This window comes from Haliotis rubra, unplaced genomic scaffold (assembly GCF_003918875.1).
Source record: "Haliotis rubra isolate DU_JTF1 unplaced genomic scaffold, ASM391887v1 Scf840, whole genome shotgun sequence".
NCBI lineage: Eukaryota > Metazoa > Mollusca > Gastropoda > Lepetellida > Haliotidae > Haliotis > Haliotis rubra.
In genome coordinates this window covers 139,144-163,427 of record NW_025767569.1, presented here as the reverse complement: position 1 = coordinate 163,427, position 24,284 = coordinate 139,144, and the positions used below count along the sequence as shown (strand labels likewise).

Below are 24,284 nucleotides of genomic sequence, written 5' to 3'. Positions count from 1 at the left end.
GTCACAGTCAATTTTGTGTTCTATGGTGTTTTTTGAATGACCTGCCTTATAAAGCTTCAAATTGGAGTGAAATGCATGCATTTTGTGTGAAACACAAAAACTTCATGCAAAAAAACACGAAAAACATGAAAATGATTGCGTTTGGGCGATATGGTCAAGAATAAGCGGCAACAACGGCAAAACCATCTTCGAATGCTTGGTTCTATAATGGTATACTTTGTTGTCCTAAAAGGATTTCATTTGGAACGTATGTTTTGAACATAGTAACTTGCGTTTCTTTTGCAGTTCAGTATATATTGGGTGCAATATTTATGTTGATAGAAATATCTGTTTAGATTAGTCTGACATGAATGGCAACAATTACAGCTGGATCAATTCATAATTTATCATAGTTTTCTCCCCTTACACATTATCATAATCTCTTACCTGGTTTTTCTGGTTCCCAACTAACTCTTTTCAAACAGGATGAAATACATTCTTTTTCATCAATTATTAATTAAACAGCAGCAAATGAGTTACATCTACAACTATGCCATTATGAAATACCTTTCTATTATTCAGTTAAATCCATCAATGTGTATGTATTACAGCTCTCTCTTTTTTCATCCATCATTTACACTACACAAAAGCATGAAACAATTTCATTTACATTCATGTCTGCCAATTCTTGTGCTGTTTGGGCAAGGTACTTCACAAAACCTTGGAAGATATTCAACAAATGAAAAAGTTCCAGCTAATCAGTGCGAATGTTTGAAATGATGGAATACTGTAAATTGTTCAATCACTTTTTATCATCATACATGAATTTACAAAGTCCAAACTTTTAAAGTTCAAGTTTTCTGTTCAATGTTTCTATTTTGTCAACCTTTTCCTTGAGTTGCCTCTCCTGTTCATGTAATTTTTGATGGAGTTGTTCTATGTAGGACTGGGGTCAGTGGCTGCTGTATCACTCTTTGCTTCACTGTAATATAAGCATTGTAAAGCATCACTATTATCTCTTCGACCTGACAAACAATAAATATATCTCTGGAATTACAAATATATATCAAGGAGTAGAGGCTAACATCATTTCATATTTTAGACAGTATGGGCAATCAATATTTTTATATGTAAATAACATAGCATAATAAAGTTCAGTTGTATTAAATTCTTTAAAACCATGTCATTAACTTAATACGATCTGACATTCTTACTGTATCTGAGATGGTGACTGTGGTAGATTGCTTATGGGAGGTTCCTGAGCTGGTGACATGCTCTCTGACTCTTAATTAGCAGCATCTGAAATGGATATTTAAACACTAAATATGTGTCAGTTGTTGTAATTAGATTGTCCAGTAATATGTCCTGTATCCCTGAAGTACTAGTCAGCATGCAGTAATTTTGAAAGTACATATTTAAGATTTTTAACAGCATGTGTGTCCTGCATATACATGTACTTGAAATGTTACTTTGATTTGCAGCCAATCAAATTTCACTGATACAGAAAACTGCTTCTTATGATATTCTTGGGAATATAGTGAAAAGATACTGTAAAATCCTTATCACTCCAACGCAAAGGCACACAGCAGTAATCTTTCCTTTTCGAGGTTTTTCAAGGTTGGGTCAACATATTTAAGCCTCGCTTTCGATTTGACCTCGAGGTCGCATTAAGAATGGTCTATATAGCGAAATTATAATAGATTTATGCCATACCTCTGATTTTCCAACACAGTGCGTTTATCTCCATTTTGTCATAACCGCGTTATAACGATTAATAAAAATACATACTGTGTTGGAAAATCAGAGGTATATAACGTGATTATATGCCTCTGAATGACTTTGATTAACCAATCACAATTCAGTATTTACTGAAGGCATGGTAGAATTGTATGTAGACGAGTCCGCGTGGTAAGTGTTGCAACGCTGATGTTAGCAGAGAGATGAGCGTAAATCCAAGGTAGTATTAGTTCCCCCATTCATCTCAACAACCATCCCTTATATACCTGTTATACTGTTTTCGACATTTGCAGCTCCAGCGCCAATCCACGCCTTGCTACGACCATTTAGATCACATAACGCCTGTTTAGAAATTACGGGGAACCCCATATTCGTCACCACTCGCCCCTGTCCGTAACCTTCGCTATTCGGCTTGTCCCGGAATAACACGAGTTGGTCACAAGTGTCTTCCGACGTAGGCAAAACAAAGGGAAGTAGCTCCAACCTACTCTTAACAGGTAAAGTTACATAGCCTAAGTTCAAGATGCGAGTTCAAATCTACACTCAGCGCATGACTAAACTTTTGAGACCCATACTCAGCGCATGACTAAAAGTTAATTAATGTGACACAATTAACAAAAAAACATCATCATAATATTAAACAAATTGCAAATTAGATGACATGATTGGTTCTATGATTTAGGGTATATTAGCATGCTCCAAAAGTCAAACTTTTACTGAAGTAAAGAAGCGTTTTAAAACCGTTTTCAATCATAAAATAATAGTGAAAAACATTAGCATACATCCCTTATAAGTTGAAAACTTCCAATTTTTATGTTTTCATGGTGAATTGTTAAAGCTCTGATTTATGTTACTTTTCGGGCAATAGCCACTTCATTCTTTAAGCCAGATTACCCTCAGATAAAACCATAAGCTTTACAATTGTATCAATAAAATAATTTTAAAACATCTTTTGGGGGGCTATTACTGTACAGTTTTGTTCGACAAATTAAGGGCATATATGTAGGTAGACGTGGCGCCTAACGCAACAATCCAAATTTTACCTCTGATCATGGTTCTTTATTTATTTAACGTGCATTAACTGACTTTGTAAAATACAATGTTCTCCTAAACATTCTGAACTAATGAATCTGAAATTCACGTTGGGTTTCCACTAATAATATCACTTGAATCTGTTTAAGAGGTAACAAACCAAAGGTTTTCATGGCGACCGATGCGCAGCAATTCCAGCTCAAATGGAACGTAATGCTCTTGACTATCTCTAATGAACATTTGGCTCTGTTATCTATATGTAGATGACAATGTGTCTTCTGGTCTCGTCTTGCAAAGAAACATTAAACGTGTTACTGTAACCCTGCCCGATGTTCAGCATTGTGGGTTGAAGGTGTCAGAGTTTGGTAATCATTTTAATATGAGTGGGCATACCCTGACAATGATAACCAGTCATGTGCTTGTGAGTGATTGAGGGAGTGAGTTAAAATTTAAAGTCACTTTGGCAATATCTCAGCCATATCGTGACTAAAACAACATAAAGATTAACAATACTTAAAGATAGAGTATAAAATCCTGTCAACGATGGACAGTAAACCAACTAGAATATCACAGATACAAATGTAAAACAAGCAATTAAATCTAAAACAGTTTAACTATAGAGGACAACACAATATAAAAATAGACTATAGACCACCAACAACTGAAGGTAGATCACCATACTAGGGACTCATGTGCTTGTGATGTAGCCACCTAGAATAATATTAACAAAATACATTATTACATAGCCATAGCTGTTGCTTTGATGATAAACAGATTTAGTGAATCATGACAAATTCTACTGCTGATATGTCCATACACAGCAGTTTATATATTGTATGTATATATCATTTAATCTTTTCGTTTTAGGTTCTCCTCGAGGTGGTCAGGATACACAGGTACCCGTAACACATTCGATTATCAGGACCTTGGCCAGCTACCAACCTGGGAACGTTTCTGTCTTTAACAAATAACACACGCAACCATCTCGATATAATTGAGTCTCCTTTATGTAATTACGCATTCGGAACGTGTTTGTAAATATATAAATTTGGAACGTTCATTGTTTGAAAACATGTCCATGAAATGCAGACACTTGCATTTAATGAAATCTGTATGTGTATTGTAGCTTCTCCACCTCATGGAAGCAAATTTGATGAATGAAATGCAGGAGATGAAAGGTACGTCGTATGATTGGAAGGTGAATAAAAGCGAGAAAGCCTTTTCCATGTCCATGGGAAATAGCTGCCAAAAGTAAAGTCTATTTATTCACATATCATGTGTTTATGAATCACAAAGTGATACCAGGTGTTTGCAAAAAGATCAGCGTATAGTCCCACCCTTCACAAACACATCAAAGTGCAAGTCAAGTGTTTTCCTGAAAAATGTCCGCAAATTTATTTTACACGTCGAAATAAGAACCAAATGTGTTGAAAGCTATTAACATGGTCGAAAAAAAACACTTGCACTGTGATTAGCGGCCTCCATTAAAGGCCATCCGACAGGACCTCATTTGAAAAAATATATAGCTACAATTTGTAATAGTTAAAAAAACACATGATGAAACTGATGATGGAATCTATGTGTACTGGGCCATTAAGCTGAATGTAGTTTGCCAGAAATAGGCTTTGAGGTTTGAATATAGTATATAGATAAATACTTTTAGCTGCTATTAAGCACCATTGATTCTCCCACGTTCCTCGGTTTGCTTCAGAGATGATGATGTCAATGCGGAAGATGATGTCTGGTTCTCCTCAACCCTCGGACAGCAGTGGAATCTGTGAGTACAAGCTGTGATCAGGAACAGTTGTTCAATAATATGGGTGTGTCTGGAGTAAGTTATTCCGACAGAGCATTGTAACTGGTTAATGGAGCTTCTAATCACAATACACATCCGTATTCTTAGTTATGAATTTGATTTTTACCATGGATATTTATATAAATGTGTATGCGATGCTCACAACAATATATATACTTTCAACAAATTCACATATTGGTTGCTTGTAGATGGAATTACATCTTTAGCTTTCGGATCTTCACAGAAGTAAACACTTCAAAGACACAAAGTCGTGCACTATGAAGCCAGTACATACTGTGGCGAATGTCCGGCAGATATATATTAATGACATGAAATTAGCACAAGTATACATTGATGCAGTGGGTCAGCCGTCCCCCTAATAATCTCAGATACAAAATAGGGAAGGCAAAGTTGGTTTAACTGGCTGTTATTGAAAAATCTCCGACTCATACAGAAAATCGACAGAGGCAAAGTAATGTAACCATGGGTTGGTTAAAGATTTAACTGGTGGTTATTTGAGAAATACTACCGACTCATACATTTATGTTACAGAAATATATTGAATGTAATGTGAAAATATCTTGACATCAAGAAGTAACAACTGTGATGGTGTCATTAAAATGTTTGCAATTACTGAGATTTTCATTGTTAAATATTAACAGTACCTTGCCCTCGCTTATGACACTTCCAAACCTACTGTGGTATGATATTTTTCGCCTTCAGTATTTTTCTGCGTTTTTTTAAGTCAGTTCCTAATTAAGGAGGGATGCTTGATACGACTTACATCAATGCAAGGGTATTACACGATAACGCTATGAGGGTACAGGCGACTTACATCAATGCAAGGGTTTTACACGATAAATCTATGAGGGTACAGGCGACTTACATCAATGCAAGGGTATTACACGATACCGCTATGAGGGTACAGGCGACTTACATCAATACAAGGGTATTACACGCTAAAGCAATGAGGGTACAGGCGACTTACATCAATGCAAGGGTATTACACGATAACGCTATGAGGGTACAGGCGACTTACATCAATACAAGGGTATTACACGATAATGCCATGAGGGTACAGGCGACTTACATCAATGCAAGGGTATTACACGATAACGCTATGAGGGTACAGGCGACTTACATCAATACAAGGGTATTACACGATAATGCCATGAGGGTACAGGCGACTTACATCAATACAAGGGTATTACACGATAATGCCATGAGGGTACAGGCCACTTACATCAATACAAGGGTATTACACGATAACGCCATGAGGGTACAGGCGACTTACATCAATACAAGGGTATTACACGATAACGCCATGAGGGTACAGGCGACTTACATCAATACAAGGGTATTACACGATAATGCTATGAGGGTACAGGCGACTTACATCAATGCAAGGGTATTACACGATAACGCTATGAGGGTACAGGCGAGCTAATGACAGAATCAGTCAATGACCTGAACTGTATTCAATATACGTTCATACACAATATGGTTGTAGACAATTGAGCGACAATGTGTATATTCCCTAAACACAGATAGCATGTTTGAATTTGAGGGAGATGACGTTCAGTGGAGAATCTAAGTGACTCTAACTGTAATATGTATTATCTTTCTTGTGATTCGTTGTTCGTTTGTTCTCCCTATTTGAACTCGTGTACTCCAAGTGTGTTTACGGGCAAACATAACTAGTGTGAATGTCTAGTTTCTGACACACACCCTTTGTCTATATATTTCACGTTCCAACCACACTCTCTCTCCAAAGAACACAGAGTTTCTGGATACCGAAGGTAACACTGACATTATAGCATATCGAACACTGGTTGCCATGTAATATTAATAAAGTTGAAGGACATAGTTATGAGGGCAGCAAGTCTTTAAAAAAAATTATAATTTTCTCTCGTGTGTCCTGTCAAGTGTATGTTGAGGCAGACTGGGTGTGTAGTAAGTGCTAACGGTAGACCATTTTTCACTAGAAGCAAAATGTCTACATTTGTACACTGTGGCCGACGTGATTTGAACTTGACATACCATAATTTGTTTCACGAAATACCACTTAATACGCTGTCGCTAGAATGTGTTGTCAGGACGCAGTTGTGTACAGTTCGCCGTCGTATGGTGGGAGTACTGTAGGTAATTCAACATTATTCCAAACCAACACATCGTTTTTATTTCAGCAACATTGTTGTGTCTGGTGCTTCGATCCCTTGATTGTCTGTCCTTGCAGGTGTTTACTGTTGTGTGACATCAGGCAGCAAACACTGACTTTGGTATTCAAATTGTGTGCGACGGGATCTACAATTTGGGTAGAACACACCTGCACCCTTTTTACGTTTTACCTATGGAAGTTAAACAATGATATATAGACAAGTAGACAACTGTATATATATATACATATATATACTGAACCGCAAAAGAAACGCAAGTTTATTTAGAAATGTGAATATTTCTGAATCTGTGGAACAAGCAATCTTAACACTACGAAAAAACAACAGACAAGTGATTGTTGAAGAAATGAGTCATGGTCTCTGGTGAAAACAACACTCAAGTTTACTGTAAAAGCATATGTTGTCACTCCACCCTCACACACCAAAAATGTCACGAAACAGTGTGTCAATCAGTAGCGCGTGTGACCACCATTGGCTGCAATGCAGGCAGCACAACGACGTCTCATCGAGTCAACAAGTGTCTGAAAGAAGGCTTGGGGAATTTGATTCCATTCCCTGACCAATCTGACTTCCAAATCTCTAAGGTTTTGAGGTTGAGCAGCTGTCTGTATCCGTCTACCAATTTCATCCCACACATGCTCGATTGGTGCCATATCCGAGGACAGAGTGGGGCAAGGCAGTACAGCAATGTTGTTCCCTCTGGGGAAGTCCATAGAGACCCGTGCAGTGTGAGGACGAGCATTGTCCTGCTGGAACGTCTGGAGCTGAGGTTGGGCCTGGAAGAGCGGTACAACGTGGTGTTGAAAGACCTGGTCTCTGTAGACTACAGCAGTCACGTTGACGAAACACGTGTAAACGTGTACTGTGGTGGTAGCTGAAGCCACCCCGTACCATGAGTCTTCCACCTCCCCAGAGGTCAGCTTCCACAACACAACAGTTGGCGTAACGTTCATTACGTCGTGTCAATACACTTTATCGGCCGTCGGCGTGGGACAAGTTGAATCTGGACTCATCAGAAAACAACACTTGTTGCCATTGTTGACGTCGCCAACGCTGGTGTTGTCGCGCCCACTGTAAACGATTTTGGCGGTGACGTTGCGTCAGAATCGGTCCGACGTAAGGACGGCGACATCTCATCCCTGCTGCCCTCAGACGACGACGAACAGTGTCTGCAGAGATGTGACGTTGTGGCCCTTGAATGGTTGCAGCTGTCTGTGTTGCTCGTTGCTGTCGGTTACTCGGATGAGTAACCCGGATGTGACGATCTTGCGCTGGCGTTGTTACCCTGGGACGTCCTGAACGTGGTCGGTCTGGAACATTACCGGTTTGACGATACCTTGCGGATAGTCTTGTGATTGTTGTCACGTGAGATCTGAAGTGCCTGGCCACTGCAGTTGGTGTGGATCCGGTCTGCAACATGCCAACGGCGATTCATCGTTGCTGTTCAGTTAGACGTGGCATGTTTTCTCCGCGTTGTCACAGTCAATTTTGTGTTCTATGGTGTTTTTTGAATGACCTGCCTTATAAAGCTTCAAACTGGAGTGAAATGCACGCATTTTTGTGTGAAACACAAAAACTTCATGCAAAAAACACGAAAATCATGAAAATGATTGCGTTTGGGCGATATGGTCAAGAATCAGCGGCAACAACCATCTTCGAATGCTTGGTTCTATAATGGTATACTTTGTTGTCCTAAAAGGAATGCATTTAGAACGTATGTTTTGAAAATAGTAACTGGCGTTTCTTTTGCGGTTCAGTATATATATGTTACAGGGAATGTGTGAAGCCAGGGATTTTACGTAATCCCTGAAGGATTCAGTGATTTCGTTAAATCACTGTGACCCCAAGGGATTTCATGTATTCCCTACAATTTCCAGGGATTCCATGAAATTACTGATTTTAATGGTGTTCCATTACACACATTCCCTGTTAGGATACCAGTGAATGTGTGAAATGAATGTTTGTAGCTTAAAACTTTACTGTTGAGTATCATTTCATCCTTTACTTCTTTGGACAATTTACCGATGACACTTTTGGCTAATTACTACCTTGAGTCGGGGTAACAAGTTAATTATCTCACGGCTTTATTGTTTAGTCTCATTTCATCCCTTAGGTCTTAGAAGTTGAAAACTTTGACTATTTACTGATGACACTAAGTCAAGCTAAGAGAGGGAAATTACCGGACAGCAATCAAATATGAAACACATTTAGTACTGGGCTAAAATCCAGCTAAAAAGGGCGTTCTTTAAATAATCAAGGATGAATCAATGTCAGATCAAATCAAGTAAGCTACCATTCAGTCCCCACCCCCCTCCCCCCAAAAAAAGAAGAAAAAGGAAAAAGTAAGAAAAAAAAGTAACCAATGTGATATCACCTCAGCAAGTGAATCACGATTTATATACTTAATATTTTTAACCAAACCTCAGCTTATATTGACGCCTGGGTGGAGTAGGGTTTACTTACAGATAATAAGTGCAAGAAACTGACTCATGCCGTTGTGCTCGGGTGTACTCTCAAGTTTAAGATTGTAGCGAAAAGATGTAGCTACTACTGGATTCCAGTTAAAACTAAAATGTTACCCGGGAATGAGCCCGTAAAGAATCAAGGCGCTAAACCAACAAACAAAGAAATATGCATCAATTAACATAAGCATTCACACATTCAACATGTTCTCAAATCAACATAAATCAACACTGGGATCTCACTGTGGCAGTACAGAATTGTGTGGCAGTACGAATACACAGGTACCATAATACAAGATCAGTGATGAGACCAATAAAGCCAATGCTGGTAATATTCACCTCGGCATCAACACTGGGATCCCACTGTGGCAGTACGAATACACGGTACCATAATACAACAGCAGTGATGAGAGCAATAAAGCCAATGATGGTAATATTCACCTCGGTATCAGTAATCTAACTTTGAAGAAAGGGCTAAGCAGTGAGTGTCCAGGATTCACCATCACATACAATGCTGGTCTCCTTTTGCATTGAGATGTAACGTAAGATGAGAGGCAAGACTCTTAATATAACATTTTTTTGCAGACGATTCGGGGATAAGATCTCTGTAAAGTGGATCGAGCCAATACTCAAACCCTTTTTTACAAAAATACAGTTCTGGATTTCAATGAAATTTTATTAGGATTTAACAGGCAGGAACTTGAGAAACAGTGTGAACAAAAATCAGGAATAGGGAACACCCCCTTGGGATAGTACAGTGTCATGAAGATACATATACATTTTTCAGTTTGTAATCTACGAGACCTCCATCACACACCAGGAAATACTGATTGTAAAAGCATCAATGCAATGAAATTAATGTTAATATTGCTTTCTCAAAACGTGCAACTATTTCGAACCAAATTTAAAAGATGCTGGCTACTGAGAGCTTATATATTTTGAAAAAATACATTTCCAAAATGTAACGTAGAAAACTGCAACTGCAAAGAAAATCATGGTAACTGTTTCAAAAACCATAACTTTGATTGTGAATTGGGAAACGTCACAAGGTCTGTCTTATCATATTTCAATAACCAGTGTCAAAAAGACTTGAAATATCCACTTGCCTTTTGACAAACCAAACAAAGATGTCAGCTTTCAAACATTTCTACCGTATATTACCAATCTTGGTAACGTATATTTCACTTCTAAAATACTCAAATTAACTTCATATGAAAATGATATAACATGAACTTAACACAACTTTTGAAACACTGAACAGTTGAAAAGGAGTCCACGTGGTTTGGGGGAATGGTACCCATATGTCATCAACACGCCGTGGTCACCGGAAGTTTCCCAATTTTACTTTCTCCATGAATGAAATCCGGCATTCCAAGTCATCCTGGTCTACTTCTTCTGTGCTCCTGATGTACCATTGACCCTCGTACATAGCAGCTGCATATTCGCCTTTCTTGGGTTGTACAACGGGCTGGTCCTGAGGAAGAGGAGGATCCACTGTTTCAACTCCAAGTGATAGTTCAACGTCATTGAGGTAATACCTTCATCGTACCTTTCAGAGGGATGACATTTTTATTGAGCTCTTGAAACTCTTCGCGCAAAGGGGTGATATCACTGGCTTTCACCAGAGTATACTTTGAGGTCGTATGATATTGAACCCCCATGCAAAGTACTCCATAGCATCCTGAATTGTGACTTTCCTTTGACGAACAGCAAGATCAGCCATTCTTGTGGATGTACCGCCAATTCCATCGCAAGGCCCCTTTCTGTGGCCTGATTCAAAATAATTCCACGAGGCTGGCATTCCAAACAGGCTATGATGGTCAGAAACAAGGTAGAATATGGTTTTGTTTCTGTATTATGAAGAAGGACTATCTGTCCAGTAGTGAATGCAGTTCACCTCTCCAATGTCTTCTTGTACTTTCTTGACGAGCTCTTTCAGAAAGGCATAGATGGTACCAGCATTGTGTCCAATATCATCTGACACGATATCGAAGAGTAACCAGACAGCAATTACAGTACGCACTTTGGACCTTGTCAGCACTGGAGCATGCAAAGTTCTCAGCGAAGTCCATCTGGAGAATGATGTGGTTCTCTGGAAGGCCTTCCTTGAGATCCTGTACAGCTTTATACTGTTGTTTGATTCTCTCACAGTGAGTCACAAATTCAGCTGTTTGCTTCTGAAATAATTCACAGAAAGCCATGCTGTTGACTTTCTTGTCAACAATCTTCACTCTCTTTTTGCCATCCTGACACTCTACCTTCTGCCATTGTTGATATGTCACCTCATTTTGCCTGTCTTCCTACAGAAATAAATCTGGTCCTGACTCAGCAACCTTTCTCGCATAGTCTTCAGGGTTTAAAGGCACATTGATATCCATGAATTTCAATGCTTTCAACATCAAGGCCATAGTTTGATGTCTCTGACATAAACAGTTGTTTTTGGAAAGAGAAATGTGTTCTGGCTGCAATTGGCAAAATGTAGAAAATGACATACTACATTCTTCATTTTCAGAGCTGTATTTGTAAAAAGGTTTACTCATACCGCCAGAAAGAATTCTTCGTTGTTTCTGTTCACCATCCACTTTCTTAAAGTCACTCTTTCCCAGCAAATGTCCACTCCATTTTGAAGGCGTAAGATTGTTGATGCTTGATAACCCATCAGTTGAACTTGTTGAAGCACCAGCAGAATCAGCTTGTGTCTTCCTTTCATATTGTTTGCAAACCGTCTTGTATTTTCTCCTTAACTTTGTGTTTTCTTCTTTCAACTTCTGTATTTCTCGACTTTGACGTGCAGCTATTCTACTGATACGTTTTCTGACATTGGGTGTTTTTGGAGCAGCAAATGGTAGGCGGACGACAAGGGAATGTTCCCGAGATCCGGAGTCTGAGACAGTGCTGCTCACCTGGTTCTCATCTTCAGATATCTCCACTCCCTCGTTGTTTGTTGTAGGGACAGTCTCTTCAACTTGTGTTTGAATCGATTCTGTTTCAGCTCGCTTTTTCTCACGATGTTTTTGAACCAAAAGTCTAACCTTTGCTCGCCTGAATTTAGCATCCTTTTTAGACCTGTCAGCAATAGGTACATAGTATTTCTTGGCCCGTTTTCTTTCCTTTTCTCTGAAATGCTCCCTTTCTTTCTCGATTTTCCTTTTCCTATAATCACATTGAATTTCAGCTCTTGACTTCCCCATCTCTACAAATCTGCAAAACAAGAAATTTTAGATGATTATTTGAACTTCAATTGGCAAGGATGGTAACAAATGTATAATGAATTAAAGTTGCGAGCAACATTGCGGGCTCCTTGGCTTGGATAATTTCTAGCCATTTGGTACCTGTCATGCAGATGTCGAAAGCAGTAAAGGCAAAAGCTGATATGGATCATATCACCGTCAGTAATGAGAAATACTTAAGTAGTAAACTTTGAATTCTTCTGTTTTTAGAGACAAAGGAATGTGTTGTATGGTATGGGTAATTGCACTTATGGCTTTGGAAACAGCTGTTGGCTTGATTAGAGATTCGAACGAAAAAGAATAATGCACGTTCAATTGCTAATAATTTATTTCTTTTTACTGAAAATGTGGTTGTTTATGGTATTTATTTTCGGGTGAGTGTAGATTCAATTTCCATTTAAATATCAACAACAGCCAAGTTGAAATGTGACACAAAGCGCCCGTACTCTGTATTTGTGTAGCATGTACCAATATCCACAACACTGTTTCTCTCACGTTGAGCTTGGTTGACACATGTAATAGGTTCCCAATTGCGCAGATCAATGTTCATCACTGGATTGTCTGGTCCAGACTCGATTATTTACAGACTGCCGCCATATAGCTGGAACATTACTGAGTGCAGCGTAAAACTAAATTCACTCATTCACTCATTCTCACGCTGATGCAAGCGAACTTGTGATTTCACAGCAATTAACGTACTTCTGTAGTTTGTATCAGTATCCATTACACTGTTGCACTCAGGCTGTTGTAACTGAATTCGTGAATCGAGAGCGGGTTTATATACACGTAACACGAATACACGTTACACCTGGATACAGGTTACCTATAGAGTTTTAAGATCCATGCAAACTGCACAAAACCCAAATGTTACCGAAAGCGCATTAGTCTGTGGGCATTGTAAAGCCGGCGAGCGGGCAGTGTTGAAAGATAGTATGGGTGCTTCCTTCAGCTAGCGTAGCTCAACTACCGCTAACACTCACAACTACATATATGTATGTAACCCACAAATGGTAATACTTTCAACATGCACCATAGAACAGAAAACCGCTGAGATTTTTGCAGAAACGACTTCAGCACTGTTGGCACCATGGTATTTTTTTTCAAGCGATTCTGTCCAGCGGTGCTTTTTGTAGGGCTGGTACAAAATACGGCGGAATAATAAATAATAAAAACATCAACGATTCCAATAGGTCTCCTGCCTTGTGGCAAGGAGCCCTAATAATGTAATTTACGTTACCACCATAAAACTGAAATATGCAACATATATCGACTGAAACTGTTTCTGTATTTAAACGTGTTCTGGCTGCGTTTTTGACGATTCCAGACCTGAAATAAGCTTAAACACTGAGACTATGAGACCAGCCTTCCGATTTCCACAAAACATTCCCTGTGCATGTAGGCTGTTAATGCTGATTACATCTACCCATTGCAGTGAAGTATCTCGAAAGACAACAGAGGGGCAAGTGAAATTCTATTTCCTCTACAGAACACAATGTATCTCAAACGTTTGGTGATCATATTTTGTTTATGGTGCATGTTAAAAGTATCAATGTCTGGCGGCTAGATACATATCATCCTTGACATTTTAGAACTTTACAACGATCTTTCTACTATCCAATGTGACATCGTCCTCTGCTGGTCACCGGGTCACGTCGGCACAAAGGCCGATGCAGCAAATAAAGCAGCTCTTGACAAGCCGTGATCTCCACCACTGATCCCGCACGATAACTTCAAACCCACTATCAAAAGTCAGGATCTCATGCAAAAAAAGGTGGAACACCCAAGCAGGAAGACTTCATGAATTGAAGCAAACAATTGTTTATACCTACATGGGTTGTCAGTCAATACGTGATGAGGTAATTTTACGACGATGTCGTATTGGCCACAGTCGGTTTACTCATGACTATCTGCTGAAAACAGATGGGAATGGACCTCCCATGTCTCTTGCGATAAAGTGTTCACCACCAAGTATTCTCCTTGACTGTGCAGAATGTTCAACTGCAAGTGATGCACATTATGATGCCACAAATCTGAAAGATCTTTTTCCCGCGTGAGCGGGCATCTCATTGTTAACTACCTGAGGGATGTTGATCTGTATCATAAATTGTAGTTATGTAATGTAAATAACGAATTGCTTGCTTTTGAATTTGGTGCTATGACATTTTCTGTTTTAAAATATTAATGCATTTTAACATAACACTCATTTGGACTTTGCACTTAAAATGTGTACAACGGCATTTTTCCAGCCATATAGTGACGAGCCCAAGTCTGAATTAGTATGCATTCAGCCGGAGAGTAACAGTGTAATTGATACTGATACATACTACAGAAGTATCTTACTGGTTGTGACTTCACAAGTTCAGTTGCCACAGCGTGAGAGAAAGAGCGTTATGGATATAAATAAATGCTATAGAAATACAGAGTACGGGGGCGTTGTGTCAACATTTCAATTTGGCTGCTGTTCATATTTTATTGGAAATGGAAATGGTGTTTACCCACATTGCTTAAAAAATGTGCATCCCGACTCGTCAGATACCTCTATCACGACTCGTCAGGTACCTCTATCACGACTGTCAGGTACCTCTATCACGACTCGTCAGATACCTCTGTCACGACTCGTCAGATACCTCTATCACGACTCGTCAGGTACCTCTATCACGACTCGTAAGATACCTCTATCACGTCTCATCAGATACCTCTATCACGACTCGTCAGGTACCTCTATCACGTCTCGTCAGATACCTCTATCACGACTCGTCAGGTACCTCTATCACGTCTCGTCAGATACCTCTATCACGACTGTCAGGTACCTCTATCACGACTCGTCAGATACCTCTGTCACGACTCGTCAGATACCTCTATCACGACTCGTCAGGGTACCTCTATCACGACTCGTAAGATACCTCTATCACGTCTCTCATCAGATACCTCTATCACGACTCGTCAGGTACCTCTATCACGTCTCGTCAGATACCTCTATCACGACTCGTCAGGTACCTCTATCACGTCTCGTCAGATACCTCTATCACGACTGTCAGGTACCTCTATCACGACTCGTCAGATACCTCTGTCACGACTCGTCAGATACCTCTATCACGACTCGTCAGGTACCTCTATCACGACTCGTAAGATACCTCTATCACGTCTCATCAGATACCTCTATCACGACTCGTCAGGTACCTCTCTATCACGTCTCGTCAGATACCTCTATCACGACTCGTCAGGGTACCTCTATCACGTCTCGTCAGATACCTCTATCACGACTGTCAGGTACCTCTATCACGACTCGTCAGATACCTCTGTCACGACTCGTCAGATACCTCTATCACGACTCGTCAGGTACCTCTATCACGACTCGTCAGATACCTCTGTCACGACTCGTCAGATACCTCTATCACGACTCGTCAGGTACCTCTATCACGACTCGTAAGATACCTCTATCACGTCTCATCAGATACCTCTATCACGACTCGTCAGGTACCTCTATCATCACGTCGTCAGATACCTCTATCACGACTCGTCAGGTACCTCTATCACGTCTCGTCAGATACCTCTATCACGACTGTCAGGTACCTCTATCACGACTCGTCAGATACCTCTGTCACGACTCGTCAGATACCTCTATCACGACTCGTCAGGTACCTCTATCACGACTCGTAAGATACCTCTATCACGTCTCATCAGATACCTCTATCACGACTCGTCAGGTACCTCTATCACGTCTCGTCAGATACCTCTATCACGACTCGTCAGGTACCTCTATCACGTCTCGTCAGATACCTCTATCACGACTGTCAGGTACCTCTATCACGACTCGTCAGATACCTCTGTCACGACTCGTCAGATACCTCTATCACGACTCGTCAGGTACCTCTATCACGACTCGTAAGATACCTCTATCACGTCTCATCAGATACCTCTATCACGACTCGTCAGGTACCTCTATCACGTCTCGTCAGATACCTCTATCACGACTGTCAGGTACCTCTATCACGACTCGTCAGATACTTCTGTCACGACTCGTCAGATACCTCTATCACGACTCGTCAGATACCTCTATCACGACTCGTCAGATACCTCTATCACGACTCGTCAGGTACCTCCATCACGACTCGTTAGGTACCTCTATCACGACTCGTCAGATACCTCTATTTCGACTCGTCAGATACCTCTATCGCGACTCGTCAGGTACCTCTATCACGACTCGTAAGATACCTCTATCACGACTGTCAGGTACCTCTATCACGACTCGTCAGATACCTCTATCACGACTCGTCAGGTACCTCTATCACGTCTCGTCAGATACCTCTATCTCGACTCGTCAGATACCTCTATCACGACTCGTAAGATACCTCTATCACGACTCGTCAGGTACCTCTATCACGACTCGTCAGGTACCTCTATCACGTCTCGTCAGATACCTCTATCACGACTGTCAGGTACCTCTATCACGACTCGTCAGATACTTCTGTCACGACTCGTCAGATACCTCTATCACGACTCGTCAGATACCTCTATCACGACTCGTCAGATACCTCTATCACGACTCGTCAGGTACCTCCATCACGACTCGTTAGGTACCTCTATCACGACTCGTCAGATACCTCTATTTCGACTCGTCAGATACCTCTATCGCGACTCGTCAGGTACCTCTATTACGACTCGTAAGATACCTCTATCACGACTGTCAGGTACCTCTATCACGACTCGTCAGATACCTCTATCACGACTCGTCAGGTACCTCTATCACGTCTCGTCAGATACCTCTATCTCGACTCGTCAGATACCTCTATCACGACTCGTAAGATACCTCTATCACGACTCGTCAGGTACCTCTATCACGACTCGTCAGATACCTCTATCACGACTCGTCAGATACATCGATGACAACTCGTCAGATACCTCTAACGGTAGGAATTCATCATCATGATAACGAGCATACCAATGTCATTTTTTCAGTCAAATGGCACAAGACTTGTCTAAACCGACAGTTAAATGTGAATCACGACAAGTCAGCTACATGTATCGGTGTGTAATGCCGATTAATAGTATAACAATATCATTTTGGGCATAGACCTCAGTGAAAAATATTCTTTTCAATCACAAGACAATTGTCTCAACAGTCTGCATAGGAATTACTAAGGTGGGCGTTCTCGATGTTACATCATGTTATGGCTGCCAAACCAAACCTTCTCCCGGCAACAGCTGGTGATGTCAAATGGGCAAATAGAATTACCTCCTTAACAATATCCTACTCACAACCAAAAGATACGTTAAACATTTTTGTTCACCTGGTGTTTACATATGTTGATTCAATTGTTTCCATTCGATAGATAAGCAACGAAAAATTAAGCTGAAATTATGTGATTGTAGGTAAGATGGTCCCTCACATATGTGCAAAATTTGACTTGGATCATACGAAAATTAAATTCATGAAACTTACTTATGCTACACTTAATTAACATGTAAGTGTATGGAAGTCCAGTGTCCGAATATAACTTGCTAAACACTTAGAACATGCCGCAAAATATGGAGACTGTAAAGAGTTTTGGGAAACTGTGAAACGAATAATGAACTATAGACGCTCGTCGTGTGTTGTAAATGCGCAAACTCTATATACATATACTGAACCGCAAAAGAAACGCAAGTTTATTTAGAAATGTGAATATTTCTGAATCTGTGGAACAAACAATCTTAACACTACGAAAAAACAACAGACAAGTGATTGTTGAAGAAATGAGTCATGGTCTCTGGTGAAAACAATACTCAAGTTTACTGTAAAAGCATATGTTATCACTCCACCCTCACCCACCAAAACTGTCACGAAACAGTGTGTCAATCAGTAGCGCGTGTGACCATCATTGGCTGCAATGCAGGCAGCACAACGACGTCTCATCGAGTCAACAAGTGTCTGAAAGAAGGCTTGGGGAATTTGATTCCATTCCCTGGCCAATCTGGCTTCCAAATCTCTAAGGTTTTGAGGTTGAGCAGCTGTCTGTATCCGTCTACCAATTTCATCCCACACATGCTCGATTGGTGCCATATCCGAGGACAGAGTGGGCCAGGGCAGTACAGCAATGTTGTTCCCTCTGGGGAAGTCCATAGAGACCCGTGCAGTGTGAGGACGAGCATTGTCCTGCTGGAACGTCTGGAGCTGAGGTTGGGCCTGGAAGAGCGGTACAACGTGGTGTTGAAAGACCTGGTCTCTGTAGACTAGAGCAGTCACACGTTGACGAAACACGTGTAAACATGTTCAGTGGTGGTAGCTGAAGCCACCCCGTACCATGAGTCTTCCACCTCCCCAGAGGTCAGCTTCCACAACACAACAGTTGGCGTAACGCTCATTACGTCGTGTCCATACACTTTATCGGCCGTCGGCGTGGGACAAGTTGAATCTGGACTCATCAGAAAACAACACTTGTTGCCATTGTTGACGTCGCCAACGCTGGTGTTGTCGCGCCCACTGTAAACGATTTTGGCGGTGACGTTGCGTCAGAATCGGTCCGACGTAAGGACGGCGACACCTCATCCCTGCTGCCCTCAGACGACGACGAATAGTGTGTGCAGAGATGTGACGTTGTGGCCCTTGAATGGTTGCAGCTGTCTGTGTTGCTCGTTGCTGTCGTTTATGCGGATGAGTAACCCGGATGTGACGATCTTGCGCTGACGTTGTTACCCTGGGACGTCCGGAACGTGGTCGGTCTGGAACATTACCGGTTTGACGATACCTTGCGGATAGTCTTGTGATTGTTGTCACGTGACATCTGAAGTGCCTTGCCACTTTAGTTGGTGTGGATCCGGTCTGCAACATTACAACGGCGATTCAACGTTGCTGTTCAGTTAGACGTGGCATGTTTTCTCCGCGTTGTCACAGTCAATTTTGTGTTCTATGGTGTTTTTTGAATGACCTGCCTTATAAAGCTTCAAACTGGAGTGAAATGCACGCATTTTTGTGTGAAACACAAAAAACCTCATGCAAAAAACACGAAAAACATGAAAATGATTGCGTTTGGGCGATATGGTCAAGAATCAGCGGCAACAAAGGCAAAACCATCTTCGAATGCTTAGTTCTATAATGGTATACTTTGTTGTCCTAAAAGGAATGCATTTGGAACGTATGTTTTGAAAATAGTAACTTGCGTTTCTTTTGCGGTTCAGTATACTTCAAAGACTTGTTGAATCCTGGGCGTGTTGATGTTAACAACTCATTTGATGAACTTGTTTTGGAATATATAACAAACCGTTACTGTGAACACTGTGATCATTCTCTTGGGAGTGATCTACTGTCTGATGCAATCACTGATGACGAGATCCTGCAAGCTATAACACATCTTAAATCTGTTAAGTCTCCTGGTGATGATGGCATACCCCCCGGAGTTCTTCAAAATCGTTCAAAAGTCACTTTTAGAATTTCTGAAACCACTTTTCAATAAAACTTTAGATACTGGACTTTTCCCAGATGCGTGGAATGTAGGACTGTGTTGCCGATATTCAAGTCTGGATCTACTCTTGGCCCAAATAACTACAGAGGGATTTCGCTGCTTAATGTGGCTGGAAAAATATTCACATCTGTGCTGGAAAACAGATTACGAACATGGACTGATTTAAATGAGGTTCTCCTTGAAGCACAAGCTGGTTTCCGCCCAGGTTATGGAACAGTTGATAATATCTTCACCCTTTAAGCATTATGTTCAAAATATCTTTGCGAAAGAGGGGGTCGGTTCTCCTGCGCTTTTATTGATTTCAAAAAAGCCTTTGATCTGGTAGATAGAGACAAACTGCTTTACTCGCTTTTAATACATGGATGTCATGGTAAAATATATAACGTACTGGCAAATATATATACGTCAGTCAAAGCATATGTGAAGGTTGACAACGGGAACACTGACTCCTTCCTGACAAGTTCTGGAGTGCGCCAAGGATGTATGCTAAGTCCTCTTTTATTTACTGTTTTCATCAATGAATTAGCCACTGAAATCTACCAGACCTGCAAACACGGAGTCTTTGTTTCTCAGGACATCGCGGATATTAAGATGCTGTTATTTGCTGATGACGTCAACATGTTCTCTTACACGGTTATAGGTTTGCAACAACAACTAGACGTATTATACCAGTACTGCAAGTCTTGGGGATAAAACAAGAATGATCGTTTTTCGTAATGGTGGAATTATACGCAAGAAGGAGGAGTGGTTCTATGCGGGTGAACAATTGAAGTGTACAACATACTACAAGTATCTTGGTCTACTATTCTCATCTAGGCTAAAATGGTCAGCTGCATGTAGCAATCTCGCATCACAGGCATCGAAAGCATTAAGGCCAGTATACCAGCTATTTAAACGTAACCAAGCAGTGACGTTCTCTACAGCAATGACTGCAAGATTTTACCAATCCTTCTTTATGGCTCCGAGATATGGGGAACATTATACAATGAAACAACTGAAAAGGTCCATACCTCTTTCCTTAAACGATTTATATCTGTTGGGAAATTTGCATCAAACAAAGCAATATTGGGTGAAACAGGTCGCTGCAGTGTGTTTGTGTATACCAGAATGAGAGTAATCAAATACTGGTTGAAACTACTACGAATGAACTCCTCTAGATATCCAAGACAGAGCTATCTTCTTCTCAAATCTTTAGACGATAATGGAAGGCATAACTGGGTGTCAGAGGTTAGATCTCTGCTCTTTTCAACAGGTTTCGCATGGACTTGGTTATCACAACAAGTTGGTGACGAGAAGTTATTTATCAGCACTTTCAGACAAAGGTTGCAGGATATCTTTATCCAGGATTGGCATTTGTCTATTTCTAACTCAAGTTATCTGTCATTATACTCTGGATTTAAAACTGATTTTAACACAGAAACATATTACATTACCTGCCTCCAAGACAAGTCTGTGGTACGTGCATTCTGTAAATTCAGAATAGCATTGAACAATCTGAAGGTAAATGCATACAGGAAGGAGAAACAACAGTACGACTATACCATCTGCTGTGAACATTGCATGGATCTCAACATCGAAGATGAAGTTCACATACTATTTTCCTGTCCAAAATATTCTGCACTTCGAACGAAATATTTACCTTGGTTAACTTCTGTTGTGCCAAACAAATGTAACTTCATCAAACTTATTTCTTCACAAAATCCACAAACAATCAAATTACTAACATTATATTTGAATCATGTATTTAATCCACGCCGTTCTTAATTGTAAGTTTTGTTTATTATATCATATCCACGTGACAAAATATGATATTCTGCTGTAATTGTACCTTAGGTCATAAGGCCTGTAGTATTGAATAAACTAGTCTGAGTCTGAGTCTGAGACACGGGTCTGAATGAGCAAGTGAGCGCAAAACTCTGTCATGCTTCCAATAAGCCACGTCACAATGACGTCATAGCTGGCCCCTTAGCGTGACTAGTGTCGCCAGTCAGGGTATTTCCAGGTTGGCAGTGAGATGTGTCTGTTGTGTGAGGACAATAGTGGGGTAAGTTTGTTTATCATACTTTAGAACTATTAGGGAAATAGATATTGTTGTGAACAGGGCAAGTTAGACAACGACTACTGTAGGGATAAGGCAGCAGGTACTTGTTTCATACGGTACCGGGACCAAACACATGTAAATATCTCCAAATTTGACAAACCAGCCATCAGGTTTCAACTCTTCCTGTTTATATTGTAATCTTTATTTGCGACAGTTTGTAGACATTATGTATGTGTTGATTATGTGTGTACATATGTATGTATTACACTATACACGTATGTGTTGATTATGTGTGTACATATGTATGTATTACACTTTACACGTATGTGTTGATTATGTGTGTACATATGTATGTATTACACTATACACGTATGTGTTGATTATGTGTGTACATATGTATGTATTACACTATACACGTACGTGTAAACAGTGTACGTACAGGCTGTATGTAAGTGACCCGTGAAGGTCCGGGTTAGAATATAAGCCTGCAGTAACCTATGCTTGTCGTAAGAGGCGACTAAGGGTGGTCAGGCTCGCTGACTTGGTTGACACATGTCATCGGTTCCCAATTGCGCAGATCGATGCTCATGCTGTTCATGACTGGATTGTCTGGTCCAGACTCGATTATCTACAGACGACCGCCATATAGCAGGAATATTGCTGAGTGCGGCGTAAAACTGAACTCACTCACTCACTGTATGTAAGTATGGATGGGTCCATCACGATTGACGACAGCAGTTACAATTTACCAATTTACCAACTGTGTATCGTAGATATTTTCCTTGATTTATTGTTGTTACTGAAGGAAAAAAAAATGATTTCATGGTTTGACTGACTGACTGACTGGTTTTACGCCGATTTTAGCAATATTCCAGCGGGGGACACCAGAAATGGGTTCACACATTGTACTCATGTGGGGATTCGAACCCGGGTCTTCGGTGTGACGAGCCAACGCTTTAACCATGTAGGCTACCCCACCGCCCCTTCTTGGTTTGAGGAAATATTGGCACAAGTGTGTAGTTCTCGACAACCGAGGCAAGTTCTGTCTGACCAATATTTTCTAAAGGTTTTCGTCAGTTAACGGTAAACACTGTCTGTTTGAAATGTGGTCTCGAAGGCTGTCACTGATGAGGTTACAACACGCGACTAGGTGACTCCTATACGGGTAATAATCCAAAATTGATGTACAGGTGTGCGTGTTTATGAATAACTTTGAGATCCGGTTTCTAGGCTTGATCATAGTAAACCATGTCAGTCAGTTTGAACATTCGCCCGAGTTTGCAAATAATAGCACTGATGGAAGCAAACACTGGATGCGCGTCACGTTGACAGCGTATGCAGCATTTTCATTATTTGCATTATTTAGAAAATACGACAGTAATATGACAAGTGTATAAAATCCAAGCCATTTGAGCTCACGAACCCCCTTCTGCCAGACTCGAACCAAGACACTTCCATTCCTCCAGTGAGTCATTTTGGAGATTGCAGGAACAGACTTCCATCTGAATGGGTTGAAAGAAATACCATACACATAAATCAACATATATATTGTTATTTTCAGCACTTGTCTCGGAAACACAGATAGAGTGCGGGAGGCGGAAGACGCTGTTGGGATCCAACCAGGACGATAGTGGTGGGTAGTGTTACGTTTTTATGTGTATGATGTTATCTAAGGTGAATTTGTTAGAATGATTTTCTTAGTTGACCCACGTACTTTTTAAATAACCTCATCAATAAATAAAATGACAATTTTATATTTCTAAAATCTGTTTAAACTGAACAAAGACACAGTGACTTACTGGAATGGCGTGTTATAACCACCCAAGAACCATCACTCAAGACCATCTACCTGCATCATGAATAATACCCTGAACATATGTTTAGCAACAGTACTGGTGCACTGGTGTAGTTGTTTCCATGTCTGTGTTGAAGTATTCTACATGACATATTCTGTTGAAGTATTCTACATGACATATTCTGTGTTGAAGTATTCTACATGACATATTTTGTGTTGAAGTATTCTACATGACATGTTCTGTGTTGAAGTATTCTACATGACATATTCTGTGTTGAAGTATTCTACATGACATGTTCTGTGTTGAAGTATTCTACATGACATGTTCTGTGTTGAAGTATTCTACATGACATATTCTGTGTTGAAGTATTCTACATGACATATTCTGTGTTGAAGTATTCTACATGACATGTTCTGTGTTGAAGTATTCTATATGACATATTCTGTGTTGAAGTATATTCTACATGACATATTCTGTGTTGAAGTATTCTACATGACATGTTCTGTGTTGAAGTATTCTACATGACATGTTCTGTGTTGAAGTATTCTACATGACATATTCTGTGTTGAAGTATTCTACATGACATATTCTGT

At 40.4% G+C, this 24,284-nt stretch overlaps 1 protein-coding gene across 7 annotated transcripts in view; it reads left to right on the top strand.

The window, feature by feature from the left end:
• Window positions 1–24,284, top strand: part of LOC124262497 (receptor-interacting serine/threonine-protein kinase 4-like) — a 108,719-nt gene that overhangs the window by 82,018 nt on the left and 2,417 nt on the right. For 5 of the 7 annotated variants that reach the window (XM_046697010.1, XM_046697006.1, XM_046697007.1 and 2 more), the window contains exons 6-9: window positions 3,616–3,644; window positions 3,875–3,926; window positions 4,460–4,525; window positions 23,457–23,528. In XM_046697010.1, coding sequence (XP_046552966.1) covers window positions 3,616–3,644; window positions 3,875–3,926; window positions 4,460–4,525; window positions 23,457–23,528 — 219 coding nt within the window. The remainder of the gene's footprint in view (window positions 1–3,615; window positions 3,645–3,874; window positions 3,927–4,459; window positions 4,526–23,456; window positions 23,529–24,284) is intronic. The other 2 variants (XM_046697011.1, XM_046697009.1) reach the window with 1 other exon arrangement.